At 42.6% G+C, this 21,041-nt stretch overlaps 1 protein-coding gene across 2 annotated transcripts in view; it reads right to left on the reverse strand.

The window, feature by feature from the left end:
- Window positions 1–5,725: 5,725 nt before the first annotated feature.
- The window catches only part of LOC147685094 (uncharacterized), a 78,409-nt gene continuing 63,093 nt past the window's right edge, over window positions 5,726–21,041 (reverse strand). Inside the window, exons 4-5 of one of the 2 annotated variants that reach the window (XM_086940976.1) lie at window positions 13,038–13,229; window positions 5,726–8,071 (exon numbers count right to left, since the gene is read on the reverse strand). In XM_086940976.1, coding sequence (XP_086797102.1) covers window positions 8,051–8,071; window positions 13,038–13,229 — 213 coding nt within the window. In that variant the 3' untranslated portion in view covers window positions 5,726–8,050. The remainder of the gene's footprint in view (window positions 8,072–13,037; window positions 13,230–21,041) is intronic. The other variant, XM_086940977.1, reaches the window with a different exon arrangement.

The following is a 21,041-nucleotide window of genomic DNA, read 5'->3' on the forward strand; positions in this document are numbered from 1 at the left end:
GCGATTTCCTAAAAGCAATCGCATTTTTGGAAATCGCTCAAATGTAGCGATTTCCAAAAATGATTGATGCATTCCAAAATGCATTTTTGGAGTCGCAAACGGCCGATTTTAAGGAATCGCACCGTTTGCGACTCCAAAAATGCTTGATGCATGTGGGCCTTTGTCCTTTATGTGGTGCCCTGTATTGGGCTCATATAAGGCTCACCAAGCGTATCAACTGTTATAACGGCAAACTGCATAATTGTAATAAAAGTGCTTGGTGACGATCAGTCCATCAATGCCAGAGAACCAGAGGCACACTTTCCTGCTACTGAAGTGTAATACATGGCAACCTGCAATCTCTAATATAAAGTGTGTCGTTCATTTTCTTATAACAGGCAAGTTATGATGTACCTAGCTGCCTGGAATAAATATAAAGTGCAGCCGCTAAACTATAATAATTGAATGCAATTGAGTTTTGACGTCCTTATGCCTGCTGCCAGAGCCGTCAGCCGAAGGGACAGTCAGGTAACAGAGCATATTAAACCTGCACTTTAAAAAATGAAACACAGCTTTTAATCCTGCTCTGTTTTTCTAGATGAACAGCGCTAAGCAAAAAGGTGATATTTAAGTCAAGATGTTTATGTTTTTTCCACGCTTTCAGGAAAGACAAAGTGTTTCTGCAGGTTTCTATATATTCTGAGCTACTGCTTTTTAGTCACAGCCTACCAGACAGCACCGTTAGACTTTCTGAGTCTCTAACAAGTCACCCACCTTCGTCGCTCCGGCCACCATCCAGGAATCAATCCCCCCCAGAATCCGACATGGGGTAGTTCTCTCAGTATGTGGAGGGAATGTAAGGAGTGTATGGTACTTTGCTATTTTTTTTTTACAAGCATCGGTTCCAGCATCTAATAATCACCTGGAGTTCCTGCATGTCTTCTGTAGTGGGGCGTCTCATCTTAAGGAACACACTAGTGAGGGCAGTGAGGGTCGGCACAAATGGATTTTAGGGCTTGGTCATGTCTTGTCTACTCGCCATCCATTGCACGAGCCAATGCAATTGTGCTGCTATATAATACACTCCAATGTCGGGAATCGCCAGCCCTCCAGTAGCCATTGAGCACTGCATTGTGGCTAGTGTCACTCATCAATGGCTCACCCCCATATAAAGGTAATTATTAAGGAATCAAGGTCTCTGATCAGTGCTGTCGGGATACAAATTGGAAGTGTGCCGAAGAAATGTAAGAGGTGAGTCAGTGCCACCATCTTCAACAGAAATATTCAGCCTGCCACTGAGAGCGACAAAGTTTCCAAAAGTATGTGAGAACGAAGGGATCAGAAGGCCTGTCCTACATTGCCTTCCAGGTGATCCTGGCGAACATGATAGATTCTGACCCTCAGGTAAGCTAAGCAGCGGGCTTCCCACTGCAGATGTTATAATCCCTCAGGAGGATCACCATGGGGCTCTGCAGGAATGAGCCTGGATTTCTACCAAGTCATTTTTAAACCAGACAGGAGCCCAAAATAGTCTAACATAGATCTGGTTCCCTCTAGGTTTTCTGAGGTATCGTAGAGAAATATCAATAGCTCATTCGATTTGCGTGGCCCATTCTTGCATAGATGAACAAAGGCTCCATGACCAGCGCAAAGAACATGGGGAACAAGGGGCAGCCCTGTCTCGTTCCGCGACCCACCGGGTATCTCTCCCAAATGACCTTCCGCATATGGACTCTAGCAGTCGGATTCGCATATAGCAATTTTGTTCAGGCTAAGAAATTACTACCCAGTCCCATATGCAACATTACCTCATATAGATAATACCATTCCAGGCTGTCAAACTCCTTCTCTATATCAACAGAAAATATAGCAGAGCTCACTTGATTGTAGATTCAGGATTCCAGTGTGGCTAGGACCCTTCTGATATTGGTGGCTGTTTTATGCCCAGGTATAAATCCTGCCTTGTTCAGGTGTATTAGTTTAGTCATGAAAGGGTGTAGTCTAGTCGCCAGAATCCTACTGAAAATGTTATAATCAGTGAACAACACTGCGAGTGGCCTATATGCTGTGTGATCAGATGCTGGTTTACTTGGTTTTAAAATGGGAACGATAAGGGCTTTGCAGGTGGTATATGGCAGGCACTTAGAGTTCCTGGCCGCAGCATAGAGGGCCACCAGTCTGGGTGTCAATTCCTTCAGCGTAGGTAGTATAAAACTCTGCTAGAAATCCGTCTGTTCCCATAGTCTTATTCTGTGCCATTTATCTCTTGCAGAGTTATATTTTCACCCAGTTTGTCCGTTTCATCCTTCTCAAGGTGCGGGAGATTCAGATCTCCCAGATAGGTCTGTGTCGCTAAACTGTTTTGAATGAGATGATTCTGTATAGATTCAAGTAATTGTGGGCAAAATGGGCATTAATCTACTCTTGGGAGTATATTCTGTTTCCCCCACCCACTCCAATTTCGACTATGGCTGAGACCCATTTGGCTGGGTTAGCCAGCCAGGCCAGGATGACTCCCGTCTTTCCCCACTCAGCATGTGTTCTGTCCTTACACTGCCGAAAGTCAAAGCACCTGAGCCATTCCGTCTGGACCTCTACAGCCCCTTTAGCCTCTAAGAGGTTTGACTGCACCTCCTGGTGCCCTGGCCTACGTCTTTCAAAATCTCTCAGGTGCTCATGCGCTGCCAGTATATCTCGCAGCAAGGTATGCCGGACTCCCTTTGATTTTGCTATACAATGACAATGCAAGACTTCTTTAAAGGTGTCCCACTCCAATAGGGGAGAGGATGCGGTGTTGGCATTAACATCAAAATATTGAGTCAGTCTGTCCCTAATAATTTCCTGGAATACCTTGTCCTCTAGTGACTCAGGTTTTATTCACCAAGTAGGAATAGAAGGACAAGCACAGGCCCATTCAAGATGTATTAGTATGGGATTAGGGTATGAGATTGTGCAGGCTAAATATTCAACTAAGTGTACTGAGTTATGTATGTCTGAAGTACTTGTCAAGTCGGACGTGGACTTTGTGGAGACTAGAAAAGCGGGAATAGTGCCTTGTTCTCCTTTTCAATGTGCCTGCATTATATATGGCCTCAATCTTTGTATTAGACCAGACAGGCCACACCAGCTGTGGGGATGCCCCTGGGAATGGCAGCCTGGTCGGCACTTGGGGGGCTCAACCAAGCTCGAAAAAGGTTTAGAGACCCTCCGGTGCAACCTCCTCACGTATCCCTTTTTCCAGGTAGTTTATCATGCTGGGGCCCTCAAGCTTCTCGGGTAGACCCACTATCCTAATGTTATTGCGGTGGGAGCAATTTTCAGCATTCTCTGTTTGCAGTTTCAGAGTGCGAATTTTAGACTCTATAGTGGCCATCCTCTTGGTAGCCGAGGTGAGTGTGGACGGTATATCTGCCAGTACTCGCTCTTTAGTGATGACCCTCTCTGAGAGGCACCAATGATCGTCAAGTAGCAGAACCAAATCGGATCTTAGGGTATCTATTTTAGTTTTTAATGCCTCTCAGGAGGAGGTTATGGCCAGGATAACATCCTGCAACATGAAGGTCTAAGCTGACTCAAAAGCCCGCAATGCGGGTTCTGCATCATTCAGGGTTTCAATTATGCCTCCATGGTCCTGGTCCCTTCTACAGATAGTCTTGTCAATGGTTGTGATGTGCCAGCATAGTTTTAATGGTTCCCAGCATTGTTCCCCACCAGCAAATCATGCACTTGTCTCTCTGGTGGAGCAAGGTGTTGGTCAGTGCCAGGTCATCTTCTTCAAATCAAATCAGGTACATTTGTATAACGCAAACATATCACTAAAAATTCTCATGGCACTTGCAGATGGCTCTGACTGGATGGTGACTTAATTGTCAATTGTCTTAACAGTCCACGGGGAAGATTGGCCAATCAAGTAGCAGTCACAGGTAAGTGGATTCACCCCAAAGCGCAGGGGGCCCTCTGAATTCATGCCTCAACAGGCCTTGTCACATAGCTCGTTTTCTGATCCAGCAGGCAGGGGCCCAGACACCCATGCAGCTCCCCCACCGCCGCTTCTTCAGCGCTTAGCAGGTGGGCAACAAATACAGTCAGTGGCTCTCAGGTCCACATAGGGGGATCTGCCATCTCCCAGTTCCAATCAACACGTGCAGGCCCCACCAAGGCCCCCGCTACCGCATGGGTATCCTCAGTGCTGAGGGTGATGCAGCCGGCCCAAGCTGCTCCAGGCAGCATGTAGGGATCACATCAGTGGGTCCTAGCGGTGAAAGATCAAAGTCTTTGTCCCCGATCAACGCTGTAGGGGGGGGGGCCTCAGAAGTCATGCGGGCATACTGTGCCATTTTCCTCAATCTCCTGCCCTCACTGTGGACCCAGAGGCAATGAAGTGGCACACCGCGTCCCAGCAAAGAACAGCAGGGACGTCTGCTGATATACGGGCCGATATGCCCAATCGTCACGTGTTCCACAGCCGGACCCTCTAAAATGCAGTGATATCCATTTCTCCACTCCACTTACTGGCAGACTCTGACACGCAGGGGAAGGCATGCAGGCCGAATCGCATATATATATTGTAATGGGCAGCTACAACAAGTATTGGCCCTGGGGGGAGCCCGCGGAAGCCCCACTCCTTCAGTCACAGGCGCCACACCGCTGTGCTACTTTCCTGCTGGTAACACCCTAGCCACCACCACACCGCAGACAGGACTGAGGTATCGTAGGGATAATGCCTCCTCTCAGGCACCATGTCTTCCCCTTCAGTCCCAGGAAGATCTTCACCCCTCAAAGTCTGGCCGACAACGATCTGGGCTGAAGTAGGGTCGATGGGTATGGGGCTCAGGAGGCACAGACAGCATCATGAGTCAGAGCTCTATCCGCTCACTCAGGTCAAAACAATGGAATAGTGAAATGTGCCATAAGTTAAGGAGGTATGTAAAGCCATAAGTCCAAAGCAAGATGGCACATAAAGTTTCGATTTCATTCAACTAGGAAACCGCAATTCGATTTCTGGGTGACTGCAGCCAGGAACACCAGTAATAAAACTTAAACACTGTATTGAGACACTGTAATCTAATGGCAATATTTAGCGTTGGTGGGTTTTCTCTCACCTCATCGAATTCACTCATCGCTCCTGTGTTTGCACTTTTGTTGTTTTCTCTCCCCACACACACACAATCCCCAGTTTCTTCTACTTTTATTCACTATCCTCCCATCCTTTTAGATGTTCTAGGAGGCAGATTGTTCCGCTTTGAAAACGTTCAGAAGGTTAGCAATGTCCTTTTTGAAAATCTTGTGGCAAGTGACTTATTAGTAAACTTGCACTATGAAGCTGTTTGACACACTCGTTAGCAGTACAATCTGCATTTCTTCATATGTTTTCCATGGCTGACCAACGCACCAGAGTTTCTCACATTTTCTCCTGTTTACTTGTGGTTCTGGATTACAAACAACATTACCTACGTGTTATTCAGATATTTTAATATGGGTAAAAGTGACATGCCGGCGGCACATGGGGCTTGTAAATATGCCCCTTGATATCTGAATAACACGTAGGTAATGTAAATAAGCCCCTAAGTGTTTCAGACATCTAGGGGGTTGGGAGGTTGACTGTAATATTCTCTGAATGGGGTTTGCAACCCAGCCTGTTGAAGGAAGTGACCTGATTAGGACCATCCGGGTCACTCGCGACCACCTCACTCTTGACCACCTCTCGGCCTTTCAAGAAATGAAGAGTCGATGAGACAGTAGAGAATACAAGCCAAGTTATTTATTGTCTCCTTGGGTGCTACCGAGGGGATTGACTTCAGAACACTTTGTAAAACATAATATACATTTCCAACACCCCTAAACACCCTAAAGACCCGCCCAAACTGGAATTTTCCAGCTCCAGCACTGATGATCAAAGGAGGTACAGAAGGGTGAAAAACCACCTGTAGAACGGGTCCATGTTATCACATTCTCAAGGTTGTCTTGTTCAGGCTCAACGCTCTCTAGTGTGGGAGCAGGGCTATGGAAGAGGAAAGGCATGCAAAGGCAGAATAAGCTATTCATAAGTACATTAGGATTCAACCTTGAATACAATAAGAAGGAGTAACTCGAAGCAGCTTTTCGCTGAGGCAGACAGGTCTTGAGACAGAAGCTTACTTTAGATCCTAGTACGCAGATGACTTAGTAATGACTTAGTAATTCTCGACCAAACAGAATTGGGTCTGCAGTGGAAGACAAATGCATTTGATGCACATAGTGCATCAAAACACCTCACAGTGAACATGGATAAAACTAAAATATTGTGCTTTGGGAAGAGAGATCAAAAATGGAACTGGTTTTTGGGGCATACAAAACTAGAAGTTGTTAACGAATATAAATATTTGGGAATAAGGTTTGAAAAGTCTTTTAAATGGAGCACACAGTTAGAGGCCCAGAAAGCCAAAGCTTTAGCCCCGGTCTGCGGGATGAAAAAATCCAACCGTAATTATGGTGCCATGTCCCATAGACCCTTGCTGAAGGCCTTTAATGCAATGATCCCTCCACAATTGCAGTATGAAGCAGAAATGTTATGTCTAGGAGGGAAAAGTACCTGGGACAGCGAGGAAGGGAAATGCTTAAAAGCATTGATGTCATTGCCTAGCTCATCAATGATTCAGGCCATTAGGCTAGAGATAGACTTGATATCATGGAATATCCAGGTCCAAGTGAGTTTACTTAGATTTTGGAAACAACAGGGGACAAGGGAAGTTGGTAAAGTGTCACTTTGGTGTATGAAGGAGATTCAGCTGAGTGAACTAAAGTGGGCGAAATTAATAAGAAAGTAACTCTACTCCATCTGTGACACTTTGAGGTGAAAATCGATCCCCAGTCCTTGCACTTGAAGAACCAAAAAGTGTACTCAAAACCCTGGGTAAGCAAAAGTCTAGACTAACTGATTTGGAGCATCTGAGACAAAAAGAGTCCATGCAATTTATGATAAATAGTTAGAGGAATGAAAATTGGTATCCTTACCTAGACACCCTACCAAATCAATGGCTCAGAATGGAATTATTAAGAGTGAGAGTAGGCATTAACCCAGCTTGAGCCAACGATAAAATAAAAAGAATACTGGTGGACCCTGACAGCAGATGTAAATGTCGGATGGGCATGGAATGCAATTGTTTACACATTTTAATGGATTGCAAAACATTGTTAGACCAACAAAAATTGTTCCTACGTCCAGTTTTTTTTAAATTATGGGATTGGGTCACGGATGAAAGCAATTGAGATCCTCATGGACATGCAGTATCTCGATATTGCAATAGCAGTGGCGAGGTATATACAGGCTGTTAAAAAGTTATTTATGGAATAGGGAATGGAGGAGTTGACCCCACCAAATTTAAACTGGGTAATTTTAAATAGTTTAAATAGAAATTAAAAATGTTCGGATCACATATGTGTTTTAGAATGTGCGCATAAATGTATGAAATTGTTTTAATAAAATTAAGGGTGATGTTAGGCAAATTAATTTATTTGATGTAAGTAGACAATGAATTTGTAATAATGATGGCTCTTTTACAATTTTAATCAAATGCTGTGTTTTTTGCTGTTTAAAGACCTATGGTCAAAATAAACTTACTTTATGATTTGATTTATTCAGTATGCAAGCTTGAAGATTCTGTGAAAGCAATCTGTTAAATTGTATGACTTTCATTTTTATAATTCACAACTATATTAACTTAAAACAACAAACTTGTTTTGCATAATAATACAATAGTGAAATAAAAATATCCTCCTTCGGTCCTTGCCCCACTATTTATTTCCTGTTCTCTTACAGCTACATCTTCTGTGCTGTCATCAGCTTCATCAGCATACAGAGAGGACGCGTATCTCATTTTTACTAAAATGTTACACAGAGCAGGCTCCAAATGTTCTGCAGAAGTTTTTTGCATCCATGGGGTCTCCTCCTCCTCACACATCAAATGCGCGTCTCCATCGCCTATTCAGGAGGCCAGATGTCCTTTCTTGGGCTGCGGGTCTACTGATGCACCATGATATCTTTATGTCTTCTCTGTCTCAAGACTGCAGGATGGGAGTAACAGACAACTGCTCAAGGAGTACGCAGTGTAACCTAGGGGTTTAAAGACAGCATTGTGAAAATACCAGATCTGAAAAATATCACTTGTCATTGCCTAATTAGAACGACCGGAAAGACAACCATGCCCTATTGATTTGGTTTAAGGTGAACAATGCTGTAGACAAATTACTTTACCAACTGCACCACCCCCTCTTTTCCGGAATGTTTGCAACTTCATATTTTTTTAAATTATGAGCAACAGTGATCCGAAAACTGGCAATCAGGTATGTTATTCCCTATTGCACAGGTACTGAGAATTCTAAAACAAAACCCAACAACCAACTTCCATTGCAAAGAAAGTCAAAAGTAGCTGAAACATGCACATTCCTGGATTAGATGATGTATTTCACTTGGGTCATTTCCATTCTTTCTTCTTGGGAAGCACAGTTCACAACTTAGCAGTGGATGGCAACATCTATATATAAAAATTGTGTTCTCATAATACAGCCTTACATTTGTTGAAGTCCCCAGTTCTCATAGATCATTGTGATGTAACATGACAGCAGTTTTTTTGTGATTTCATAGAAAAAAGATTTAACTGAATACCATTACTGAGAAACCATTTCACCTAAACTTTCTAGTGGAAATGTGCAGTTTGAATGGCATATATCACATCAAAACAACCAATTCATAGAATATCTTTTTTTCTGAATGGCTTTTGCTTGCTTTTTTAAAAGGGTAAAAGCAACTAGGCGTAACCTTGAAATGCAGATAGAACGCTGGTTGAAGCTTCCACTCTATGTTCGGCAGAATTGAGCTCATGAAGATGGTAGTTCTCCCAAAATTTCTATACATTTTCCACAACATCTACGTCCTGCTTCTAGATAGCTTCTTCAAGACCCTACAAACACACCTGATCTGGCTCACCCGGGGGGGGTGGCAAACGACCCAGGATACGCTGGGATACTGTGACTTTGCCATACGAGAGGGGGGGGGGGAGTTGGGGGCCCGACTTCAGTTTGTACTATCTGGTTGCTCAGTCCAGTTTTTCCCACTCTTGGTACCATCCAGACGTGCGTATTCCATATGGGAAACCTGAATCTGACTTGGCACTTCTGACTTCACTTTCCATTCTTCTGCCCCAGGGTTTTCTTCGTGACCCTAGGGATATTCCGCCGGTATCTACCACAAGCTGGGTGTGCCGTAAACTTTCATGGATCACAAGACATGGCTCCCTGTATTCCTCTGACATCGCTATAGCACACAATCCATGGCTCCCCATCTTGTAAGAGAATTTAGATTCTGCGGGTACTTAAATCCCACTCCATGGTAAAATTTGGCGATTTGTTTCCAGACGGGCAAATGTTTGATAATGCGAGCTGAAGTGGGTGACAAAGCTGACCTGTATGGACCAGTTTATTTTTACAGGGGAACGCAGGGCTCTGCGTGCTAAAATATCAGAATACCCGCTTGAGCCGCAGTCCTTCGGACCTCTAGCTCTCGTCAATCCTAACCCGGACGGGGCTCAATTGATATCTAAATTATATAAGGCCTTTATGAATTTAATCCTGTGCCATGATACGAAGATCCGGACTGCCTGGGAGGCGAACTTAGGGCATCTGATACTGGAAGACTAATGGGCCTTCTGCTGTGCACAAACTACGGGAATCTTGCTCAACAGCAGGCATAAATTGATACACTTTAAATACCTATGCAGGGCATACATGACCCTGGCTAAACTTCACGCGATTGATCCTTCCAGGCCACACAGTTGTAGGAAGTGCAACAGCCCTTTCGCCAATTTCACTCATTTGACATGGACCTGCCCCAAGATTGTGGAGTTTTGGGTGGTTGTTCCTGAGACACTGTCGCACATGACACAGCTAGAAATAGCCCCCTCCCCGGGGGTTGTGCTCCTAGGGTACATCCATAACATGCCCAGGCCCGGACTGGCCGTTGAGGGCACCGGGCAATTCCCCGGTGGGCCGCATGGTTGGGGGCCGGTTTTGGGCCCCTGCGGCCGTTTTTGTTACAGGGCCGTTATGCTGCAAAAACGGCCCTGTAACAAAAACGGCCGAAAACGGGCCCTGTCACAGAGCGTGGTCGCACCTCTCCCCCCTCCCCTCTCCTCCTGGAGGGGGGACGGGGGCCGGCCGAGCACTTTGCCAGGGCCGGTTCTGGTCCCCAGTCCGGCCCTGAACATGCCCAATAAAACACAGCAATTCATTGCTCTCGCGCTGCTTTTGGCTAAATGCGAAATAGCGCTTCGATGGGACAGCAAATTAGAACCTACAAAGAGTGCATGGCTTGCTAGTCTTACTTTTTGCAATACAAGTTGCGAATTATATGAGACACTGCTTGCACCCAAGTTCCATCCAGAAGATATCTGGAGCCCGCTCAAGTCATATCTACAGAGTCTGCACCCTAGTTCCCTCACTCAAACCCCTGCTGGCATAGTTCCGACAGGCGTGGAATTAACAGATTGCACAGGTGTTAGAATTAGTCATACAACATTATGTACCTCAGAGGGTGGGAGTTTGCTGGTTATAGGTCGATGTGCCAATGAGACAATTTAACTTGTGATGGTCAGACATTGTAATATTTTGACTTCCCTTTTATTTCGGTGTGCCATGGTTTATGATGGCACCTTGTGCATGGAACTGCTCATATATATATTATCAGGAACAACTGTCAAGATACCATTTACTGTATATGATTGAATAATGATAACGTTTTTTTTTAAAGATATAAAAACAATATTTGCCAGTCTGTGGTTCAGAAACTTTTTTTATCTGAGGTATTTATTTCAGTGCTTTTCTTTGGGGGACATTATTTCAGATTTATATATTTTATATTGACAAATATTTACTTCTGACGCGTTTAATTCACTGACTCCTCACCACCCCTAAACCCCATCCATTTCTGATCCCTTCATGACCCCTAAACCACCATCTATCCCTGCCCCCTAAACTCCTCACCATGCCTAAACTACACCTATCACTGACCTCTACACTCAACCCAACCCTAAACCTAAAGTCCCTGAGTACACCTATACTACACCCATCCTGTCCCCTAAGCTCCGCCCATCTCTGAACCATAAAACATCTTTCAACCCCTAAACTCCACCCATCCCTGAACCCTAAAACCACTCTTTACCCCTAAACACCACCTATTCCTGAATCCCAAAAACCCTTCATACACCGAAATCCCACCCTTCCCTGAACCCTTAAAAGCCTGCACCTCCTGTAAACTTCACTCATTCCTTAACCATAAAAACCCTCAGCACCCCTAAAATCCATCCATCCCTGAAAGCTAAAAACCTTTTCTACATTTAAACTCCAACAGTACCTGAACCCTAAAAACCCATCTCTACCTTCAACACCACCCTTTCCCGAAAACTAAAAACCCCTAAACTCCTCCCATTCTTGAACCCTAAAAGCACCTTTCCATGCCTGAACGCACCAATCCCTGACCCCTAAGAGCACCTCATCACCCCTAAACATTACCCATCCCTGAAAACAACATTTCCTCACTACGCTTAAACTCCACCCACGTTTAATGTACTTTGGGATTCTTCATTAAACTTATCTTTTCTTTAAAATATTTCTTTTAATGTTCAATTTATTTCCCTTTCCTTAAAATCGGGTTTCCATGGTTTGGTTTCCTCCAGTGTGGTTTCTCCGTTTTCGTTTTCCATTAATTCACATACATCAAGACTGATAAGTAGGCAACATTGTCAGGCGCAGCAAACAGATTATGAAATTCCAGCAGCCGTGCCCACTTTTCTTTGGCACAAAATAGTGGCAACACAAAAAGACAATCTGAGGGGAATTCCATCAGTGGGGGTATACCATTATTTGGTTTCTGGGTTGACTCCTGTTTTACATCTGTTGCCAGATCTGGGTGGCAGATGTAGGCACCCTTGGCCCACCCAGATTTGCTTTCTCACCATTAACTATCCTTTTCTCCTTATGCAGAAGTAGATCTTCAAGCAGGGACTGCGGCCATTACTAAGGTACTGATGAACAATAGTATCAGCCAACCCCACAATGCATGTACCAACTCAAAATATCCCAGCTATATTTCAGTTGCATCAATTTAATTTTACTGCTCACCTTTCGCAAAATCCACAAGGAGCAGGTGTCAGCCATACCACCACTGGGAAAAGATAAATGTTGCTGGGGTTGTGCATTAATTTGCTACTGCACATCGATGTCAGAATACCTTCTATTTTATGCTGAATACCAATTTGCACTAGTAATGACTGATATGAATGCCACACATGATCTCTAAGCAAACAGTGGTTTTCATACACTTGTAGTACGTGCATGGCCTTATTTACAAAGGTGAATATACATTTACATATTTACAAACATGTATATTTACTACTACACCTAGATGTAACTCTACACTTTATTGCTGTTCACATTCCTGAGGATAGATGTACCCAAAGGCGTAGAATTACATGTCTCCACCATTTCAAACAAGGGGTTGAGCCTCCTACAACAGGATTTACTAGTGTTAAGTTACTGCTAGTAACTTTGCACACATAGGTGGAGATCATGATAAGTGTGGCAAAGATCTCCCTATGGAAAGTATAGGGAATAATATTAACGTGTATTACTTGTAAAAACATTTTTTATGTATAATATGAATGTAAATCCATTTCAAATAGTTATTACCCTGCAACCAATTAAATAAAACGTTAGGGCACATTAAGTCATCAAATGAAATGTGCATTTAATAATACATTTTTATATATTAAGTTCATTTAGAAATAACTCCAAATAATATTTTAAAACAATTCCCATTATCACTGACTAGTATTTATATCTAATATGTAGCACATTTTGTTAAAGGTTTTGTGTTGCAACATTAAGTTTATTATTCAGCTTTAAAATATTGGGATATTTATTAGATATATCCCATAACTACAAACAAAAGAAAGAAATACCCAAACAGGCATCTGTACAGCAAGGCATTGTACACAACAGCAAATGCTGATATAGGTCATGCTTACTGTTTGAATATGTGGATCTCCAGTCTCTCTTTCCTTTCTCATTTCATCAGTTTCCTTTGTCGCATTCATGGTCTCATTATTACAACAGCCCACGCAGCGGCCAATGGTGGCATTATAGTCTCTTCCCAAGGAATCAGTAATGTTTATTTTCAGCCCTGGTAACAAATTCATGTTGTAAGCTGTCACTCCACCCTGTGGAAGGATACATATTATATAATAGGGTCAGCATCTTCGTATTTGATTAACTGTAATTTTACTACATCTAGAGGAGCTGAATTAGCCACCTGCAAGCCACACATTTTTTTTCACTTAGTTTCAGATTAGCACTCTTTGTTTAGTCTCTCTGTACTGCATGTGGCAGGCAGGAGTCCTTTCCTTGCCCATCTAACCTGCACAGCTACTCTTGTCATCTAACTTGATTAAGCCACTTGTAGCTAATTGGAATGGAGAATCCGATTTCTGGCCACGCTCAGCCGGATATGTTGTCCTGTAATTGCTATGTATGTTTTGAGGTCTTTGTGTCAGTAAGGTGGTTAGGTTGATCCTACTGAGCATCAAAGGGCATCCTTTGTACATGTGTCATGGTGCTCTCGTCTCAGAGAGACTATTAGAGGTCCTCAAGGAGGCTGTGGACTTCCGGGAACTTCCTAGATCCATGCCGAAGGTGATTGTGGTGATGGTACTTAAGCCAGATGGGAACCCGGGAATCCTAGGTTCATACCGCCCACAGCCCATGTTGACCTTGGATGTCAAAGTGTTGGCTAAATTATTTGGACAACATATCACAGACCGTGATTGGCCTGTTGGTGCATGCCGACCAGTGTGGTTTTATCCCGACTAGGAGCACGCTAATTAATATTTGCAGGCTTACTTGCGTCATGCACTCTGTTCAGGGCATGGACACGTCGGCCGTACTGGCGGCCCTAGAAATCGAACAGGCATTTCATACATTTGGCTGGGACTATATTTGGCAGTGGTCTCCATAATGGGATTTGGCACAAAATACTAAAACCCACAGCTCGTGTCGATGCAGGGGTTATGTCTCACAGAAGTGGAACATTGGGAGAGGAGCTCGGCAAGATTGTCCTGTGTCACCATTATTGCGCTCTTTGCCAATGGAACCATTTGAGGTGCATCTGCAAAAGGTTCTACAGCAGTGTGGCATTCGGGTAGGAAACTTGCTGCACTTTATTTCTCTAGATGCCATTGATGCCTTACTGAATCTACAATAGCTGGAAATATCTGTGCCCAGATTATTAGCGGAACTGCTCAGATGTGGATCGGTCTCTGGGCTAAATATCAACCTGGGGAAATCCTTGGTGTTTCCTTTGGTGGGCGTGGTGGGGAGGTCAGAGGACAACTTACCCGGGTGGGACTAAGATTGGAACTCAATAGGTTCAGATATCTGGTGATACAGGTAGCCCACACAGCCAGACAATATTATGACTACACCATGTGCAGGGTGCGTCAAGCCTACAGCCCTCGATCACCTTTTGGATTAAGCTGCCGCTGTCGGTCACTGGTAAGGTGATGATACTAAAAATGGCAGCAATTTCCCCCAATACCATTGCACTCTACAAAACAGCAACTAGCTAGGAGCACATCCAAACAACACAAAAGTCTGTTATTTTCACTTATCTATTTAGGGAAGAGAAGGTGTGTTGAATTAAACATCCTTAAATCTGCCACACTGAAGGGAGTTAGGTCTCCCTGACCTAGAGCTGTACTGTCTGGCAAACTCAATGGCAGCCTGCTGCAGGATGGTGTATGAAATAACATGATTGGGAAAAGTGGTTACTTGCCAATGTATTTAACGCAGGCAGGTGACAGGATAAATACTGTCCATATTTGGTGCGCCAAGTGGCACATGCATAGGAACTGACTAGAACAAAGATGTTACATAGACCCCGTTCTCCTACAGCTGCTACTATGGTGGCTACAACTCATCCTGTGAATCAGCCGTGTAGTGGTTCTTGGAGGCGTGGAAGAAGGACAGGTGCAATACACTGGGTGATCTATATCCCAGCGACAAGTGCATTATGTTTCAGGAGGCACAGGACAATTTCAGGGAAGGCCTTAGCCACTTTTTGCCACTCTCTAGAATATATATATATATACATATATATATATATATATATATATATATACACATATATATATACATATATATATATATATATACATATATATATATATATTCACTGAAAAAACCATAGGTTTCACACCAGTTATAGTTAGGAATTAGCATTTAAAAAACCTATTAAATTCACTGAAAAAACCATAGGTTTCACACCAGTTATAGTTAGCTGGAAATTTTACTGATATAAAACCATTGAAATTCCCACGTTATAGTTAGTCGGACTCACTATAACTTGCGCGTGCAATGCACTGCTGATGACATCACATATTACATCACTCATGACATGGTCAGTGACATCACTCATGACACCATCCTTGTGACATAGTGACAGACCTCCTTTCACTATAATGTAACCCTTGAGACACATATTCAAAAATAGAAACTGAAATTTTTTAAAAAATGGAGATACCTATATCAGTTACAACAAGCAATTCAGTAATTCCACTATCTATATACACATCCACTCATTCACCAATAGTTCTATATAGTCACTCATACATATACTCACTCATCATATGAAGTGATACACCTATACATCCTGTTACACACCGACATTCATCCAAAAGTTACTCACACACATATTCACACGTGCAAATAAACTATTGGACATCCATTTATTTGAATATAGAGTTATACACACACTTCCACCTTACTTCTATTTAAAATTACACATATTTATTCTCTTAAACAATCACTTATAGAAACACATACTTATTTAAACAGGAACTCTTACAATCTCTTACTCTCACATATACTCACTTATATACATCAATATTCATATATACTAGATTAAAACATATGTAGTTACTGATAAAGACACTAGTGAGACAGTCATTCACTCACTAACAAACACATATAGACACTCATCCACCCATACAGTCCTGTACATATGTTGTCTTCAAAACACATACAAACAAAGAGTCAGTCACTCATGCATCTATGTGCTAAGTAATACCCCCACCAAACCATATAGACACTCATACTGATACTAATAAAAATATCTAATAACCCATATACATACACATGAGTGGATGTGTATTAGATGGTGATATTACTGAATTGGTTGTTGTAACTGGTATGGGTATATCCACTTTTTTGAAAATATTAGTTTCTATTTTTGAATATGTGTTTCATGGGTTACATTACACTGAAAGGAGGTCTGTCACTGTGTCACAAGGATGGTGTCATCAGTGATGTCATGAGTGATGTCACTGACCATGTCATGAGTGATGTAATATGTGATGTCATCAGCAGTGCATTGCACGCGCAAGTTATAGTGAGTCCGACTAACTATAACGTGGGAATTTCAATGGTTTTATATCAGTAAAATTTCCAGCTAACTATAACTGGTGTGAAACCTATGGTTTTTTCAGTGAATTTAATAGGTTTTTTAAATGCTAATTCCTAACTATAACTGGTGTGAAACCTATGGTTTTTTCAGTGAATTTCATAGGTTTTTTAAATGCTAATTCCTAACTATAACTGGTGTGAAACCTATGGTTTTTTCAGTGAATTTCATAGGTTTTTTAAATGCTAATTCCTTTGTATATCGAGTTTCTAACCTTTTTTTTTTTTACAATTTGCTGTTTTTTTTTAAGTATTCATTTTTTCTTATAATTTTTTTCTTTTGCGCTCTGGGTGCGCGCTCCGGGAAGCTTTCAGCTAAGCTCTCCTGTAAGCTTCTCCGAGAGCTCATCTGAAAGCGCACCCAGAGCGCAACTGTCGTTCGTGAAAAAAAAATATGAATGAAAAGTTAATAATAATGCAAAACATTTCGTACCATACAAATAAAATTAGTTTTTTTTAATATGGAAAATGATTATGCATTTCTATAAAAGATTGATGACGTCACTTCGGCGCGCAACGTAAGTGCCCTCGGAAGCGCATACGTGCGCGGCGCATAAACGCACGGAAAAGCGCCTACGATCGCGCCACGTTTGCGCCCCGGAAGCGCCTACGATCGCGCTGCGTAAACGCACCCGGAAGTGCTCCGGAGCGCGCAGCGTAAACGCGTCGGGTCATGTGACCCTCAAATAACACTTTTCATTGGTTGCTAACAGTTTTTTTTTACAATGAATGAAATCCCCACCCATTTCCTTCACTTCTTCTTTCACTTTTGTGACTGAAAGACCTGCCTTTTTTGCTGCTCCATATTCCTGGATTCATCATGGCTGCCAGACCATCCAGCAGTGAAGATGACTTCATTGATGAAGAGCCTCCTACCCCAAAGGTGAAGGAACATTTCATTTGGAAATTTTTTAAGTTTCCAGAAGGCCAGAAGAAGGTGAATGCACCAAAAGTAGAGTGCAGGATCTGCAAACAGGTCCTGTCACGGGGTAACCCCCAAAAAAAATACTCTTTTGGGAACTTTACGATGATCCGACATGTGGAGAGGAGGCACCCCCAGAATTTTGCCCGGGAAAGTGTCAGGGCTCTGGCACAGGAGGTTCCCAGAGATGGGGCCTCTACATCAACAGGAGGAGCAACTTCTTCTGGAAGAGAACAATCTCAGGGGCAGGTAGCAAACATTCAACCTGCATTCAACCATGGGGTCGTCAAATGCAGATACTGCAATCAACTCCTCACCTATGGGGAGCAAAGTGTCCTGCTCATGGTTCGGGCATTGGAGAACCATCACTGCCCTTCCCACCCCTAATTTTTTTCTTTTCTTTTTGCTCCTGTTGAGCAGTTTCTATTCCCTGTTTTTGTTCCTCTTCAGTTAAAAGAAGAAAACCAAAAGTTCTTTTCAGAACTACCTCCAATTCTCATCAAAGAGCTATAATCTTAAAAAATGAAGAGTAAGTGAAATATAGTGCATTGATAATTGAAAGGAGAATGAGTAAGAAAGAACAGAAAGGTATGAGAGGTGAAAGGAAGTGAAGTAGGAGGAATGAAAGAAGGTGAGTGTTAGAAAAGAAAGTTATGACACAGTGAATAAACTGGAGTATTTCTGACATATCTGTAAACACAAAAGTAACGCATTGCAGGAGTGCGTCACAAAAGTGACGCAACTCCAGTAATGTGTCCTTTCACATGGAAAAAGCACCATGTGAAAGGTTTGCTGTGAAGCAGGCGCAAGATTTTGGCGCAACTGCATCCTAAAAGTGACGCACTGCGTCATTATTACCAAGCTTTTTGCAAGGAACACCCCCTCTGCATGCATTATACCTGACACTATTTTTTAAAAAGTGACGCATCTAGGTACATGGGTCACTTTTTAAAACTCTGCGCCATATTGTATCTGCATCAGGTATATTGTATGCAGAGGGGCAATCCCGCGCAAAAAGCTTGGTAATAACAACGTACTGAAATCTATGAGATTTCCCTGCGTCACTTTTAGGATGCTATTGCGTCAAAATTTTGCGCCGGCCTCGCATCACTTTTATGTTTACACATATGTCAGAAATACTGACGTATCTGTAGCTCCTTGCAACATGATTCGTCATACATTAAATATGACACATCTGGAATGTCATAAGGACTGTGGACAGAAAAGTGACGCATCACACCAGCAGTGTAATAAAATGTGCCTCGTTGCACTATATTTAAAGGATGCAACAGCATCCTAAAAGTGACGCAGTGAAATCTCAAACATTTCACTGCGTCGCTATTACAAAGCTTTTAGTGGGAGAACACCCCCTCTGCATGCATTATACCTCACGCAGATATAATGTGGCGCTTGATTTTAAAAAGTGACCCATCTACCTAGATACCTCACTTTTTAAATATAACGCAACGCGGCACATTTTTTTACACTACTGGTGCAATGCGTCACTTTTCTGTGCGCACTCCTTATGACATTCCAAGTAACGCATTGCTGGAGTGCGTCACAAAAGTGACGCAACTCCAGTAATGTGTCCTTTCAAATGGGGAAAGCAGCATATGAAAGGTCTTGCCTCAGTCTAACACCTGCTGTAAAGCAGGCACAAGATTTTGACGCAACAGCATCCTAAAACTGACGCAGTGAAATCTGAAAGATTTCACTGCGTCGCTATTACAAAGCTTTTTGCGGGAGAACACCCCCTCTGCATGCATTATACCTGACGCTATTTTTAAAAAGTGACGCATCTAGGTACATGGGTCACTTTTTAAAACTCTGCGCCATATTGTATCTGCAACATGATTCGTCATACATTAAATATGACACATCTGGAATGTCATAAGGAGTGCGCACAGAAAAGTGACGCATAACACCAGCAGTGTAATAAAATGTACCTCGTTGCACTATATTTAAAAAGTGACGCATCTAGATAGATGCGTCACTTTTTAAATATTGCATAACAATGCGCATTTTTTTACACCGCTGGTGCGTCACAAAAATTGACGCACAGGAAGCGCAAAACTAACAGCGCAAGGCCTTCATAAATATAATCCTGGATTTTCCCCGTGCTTCGCCGGTGCGCGTACCATGCGCTTCCCCCGCGCAAAACGAAAAAAAAATTTTAATGCCCTGCAGGACCCTATTTTAGTCCCTACATCAAACCTAGGGGGTCAGAGGGGGTCTACTCTTCCCCCTTATGGTCATTTGCCCCTTTTTTTTTCAAACCCCTTGTGTCTCGATTTTACCGAGACACAAGATGGCGGCCGCTCCGGACTGTTTAGAATGTTTACAGACAACTGAGAGCCAATCAGCTTCCTGCGCGCAAGTCGCGTGCCGCGCCTGGAGCGCACTCGGGTGCGCGCACGGGAGAGCGCCTATAGATATATATATTTTTTTGAACCTAAATTACTCAAAATCCACTGGAGCACATATCTTGAGACATAGCAAAGGCACATCGGGCTACCAGTCCCTACAATTTTGCCAAGTTTGGTGGAAATCCATTCAGCCGTTCGGGCTAAAAGTGAAATCGACCGCCCTATGGAAATTAACATGGGGAAAACGCGTTTTGGGACCCCCCTTTTATCTCGGCCCCCGCTTGACGAATCCCCCCCAAACTTTCAGGGAAGGACCGGACCGCCATGAGACCATTTTCCTGAAAATTTCAGGCAGATTCGTCAACCGGCGCCAAAGTTATTCAAAATAGAATGTTGAGATTTAACATTGAAAATTATCCTAACTATAACTACCTACTGGCGACCGCCAGTAGGTAATACATATATATATATATATACATATATATATATACATATATATATATATACATATATATATATATATATATATATATATATATATATATATATATATATATATATATATATATATATATATATATATATATATATATATATATATATATATATATATATATATATATGATTATGTATTGTGATAGTCAACTTTATTGGGTTTTAAAACAATGGCACGCTAGTTCATGGCATGCATTACAGTTTGACAGAAATTTGACCAAAGCCATAGAGACAGCAGTTTCCATCACATATTAATATTAGCCCCTGAAGCCCAACCGGTTGCCCCACACATGGACACCCTCTTGCCTCATATACAGGTTTTTCTTGCATGGCTAACCAATCAAGGGCCAGATGTAGGTATCCAAATACCGGTCGGTAACGGCCGAAAAAATACCGATTTTCGTCCGTTACCAACCGGTATTTGGATACTGAGATGTAGGGCATCTTAAAATACAGATTCGGTAACTATACCGAATAGGTAATTTTACCGAATCTGTATTTTGAGATGTAGGTGGCACTGTAAACAGTGCCATAGGGCTTTAAGGATTCGTTATTGACCACCAACTATTAGTTTGTGGTAAATAACGAATACCTGTGTATATGCAAATCTGTGCATGCACACCTGTGCCATGTGGCACACATACATGCCCTTGGGCCATGTATGTGTGCCACATGACACACAAGCCCTAATCAGGGGTGCAACAGGGTGTCAAAGTGACACCCTGCCACCCTTG

The sequence above is a fragment of the Lissotriton vulgaris genome, chromosome 10, assembly GCF_964263255.1.
Source record: "Lissotriton vulgaris chromosome 10, aLisVul1.2, whole genome shotgun sequence".
Classification (NCBI taxonomy): Eukaryota; Metazoa; Chordata; class Amphibia; order Caudata; family Salamandridae; genus Lissotriton; species Lissotriton vulgaris.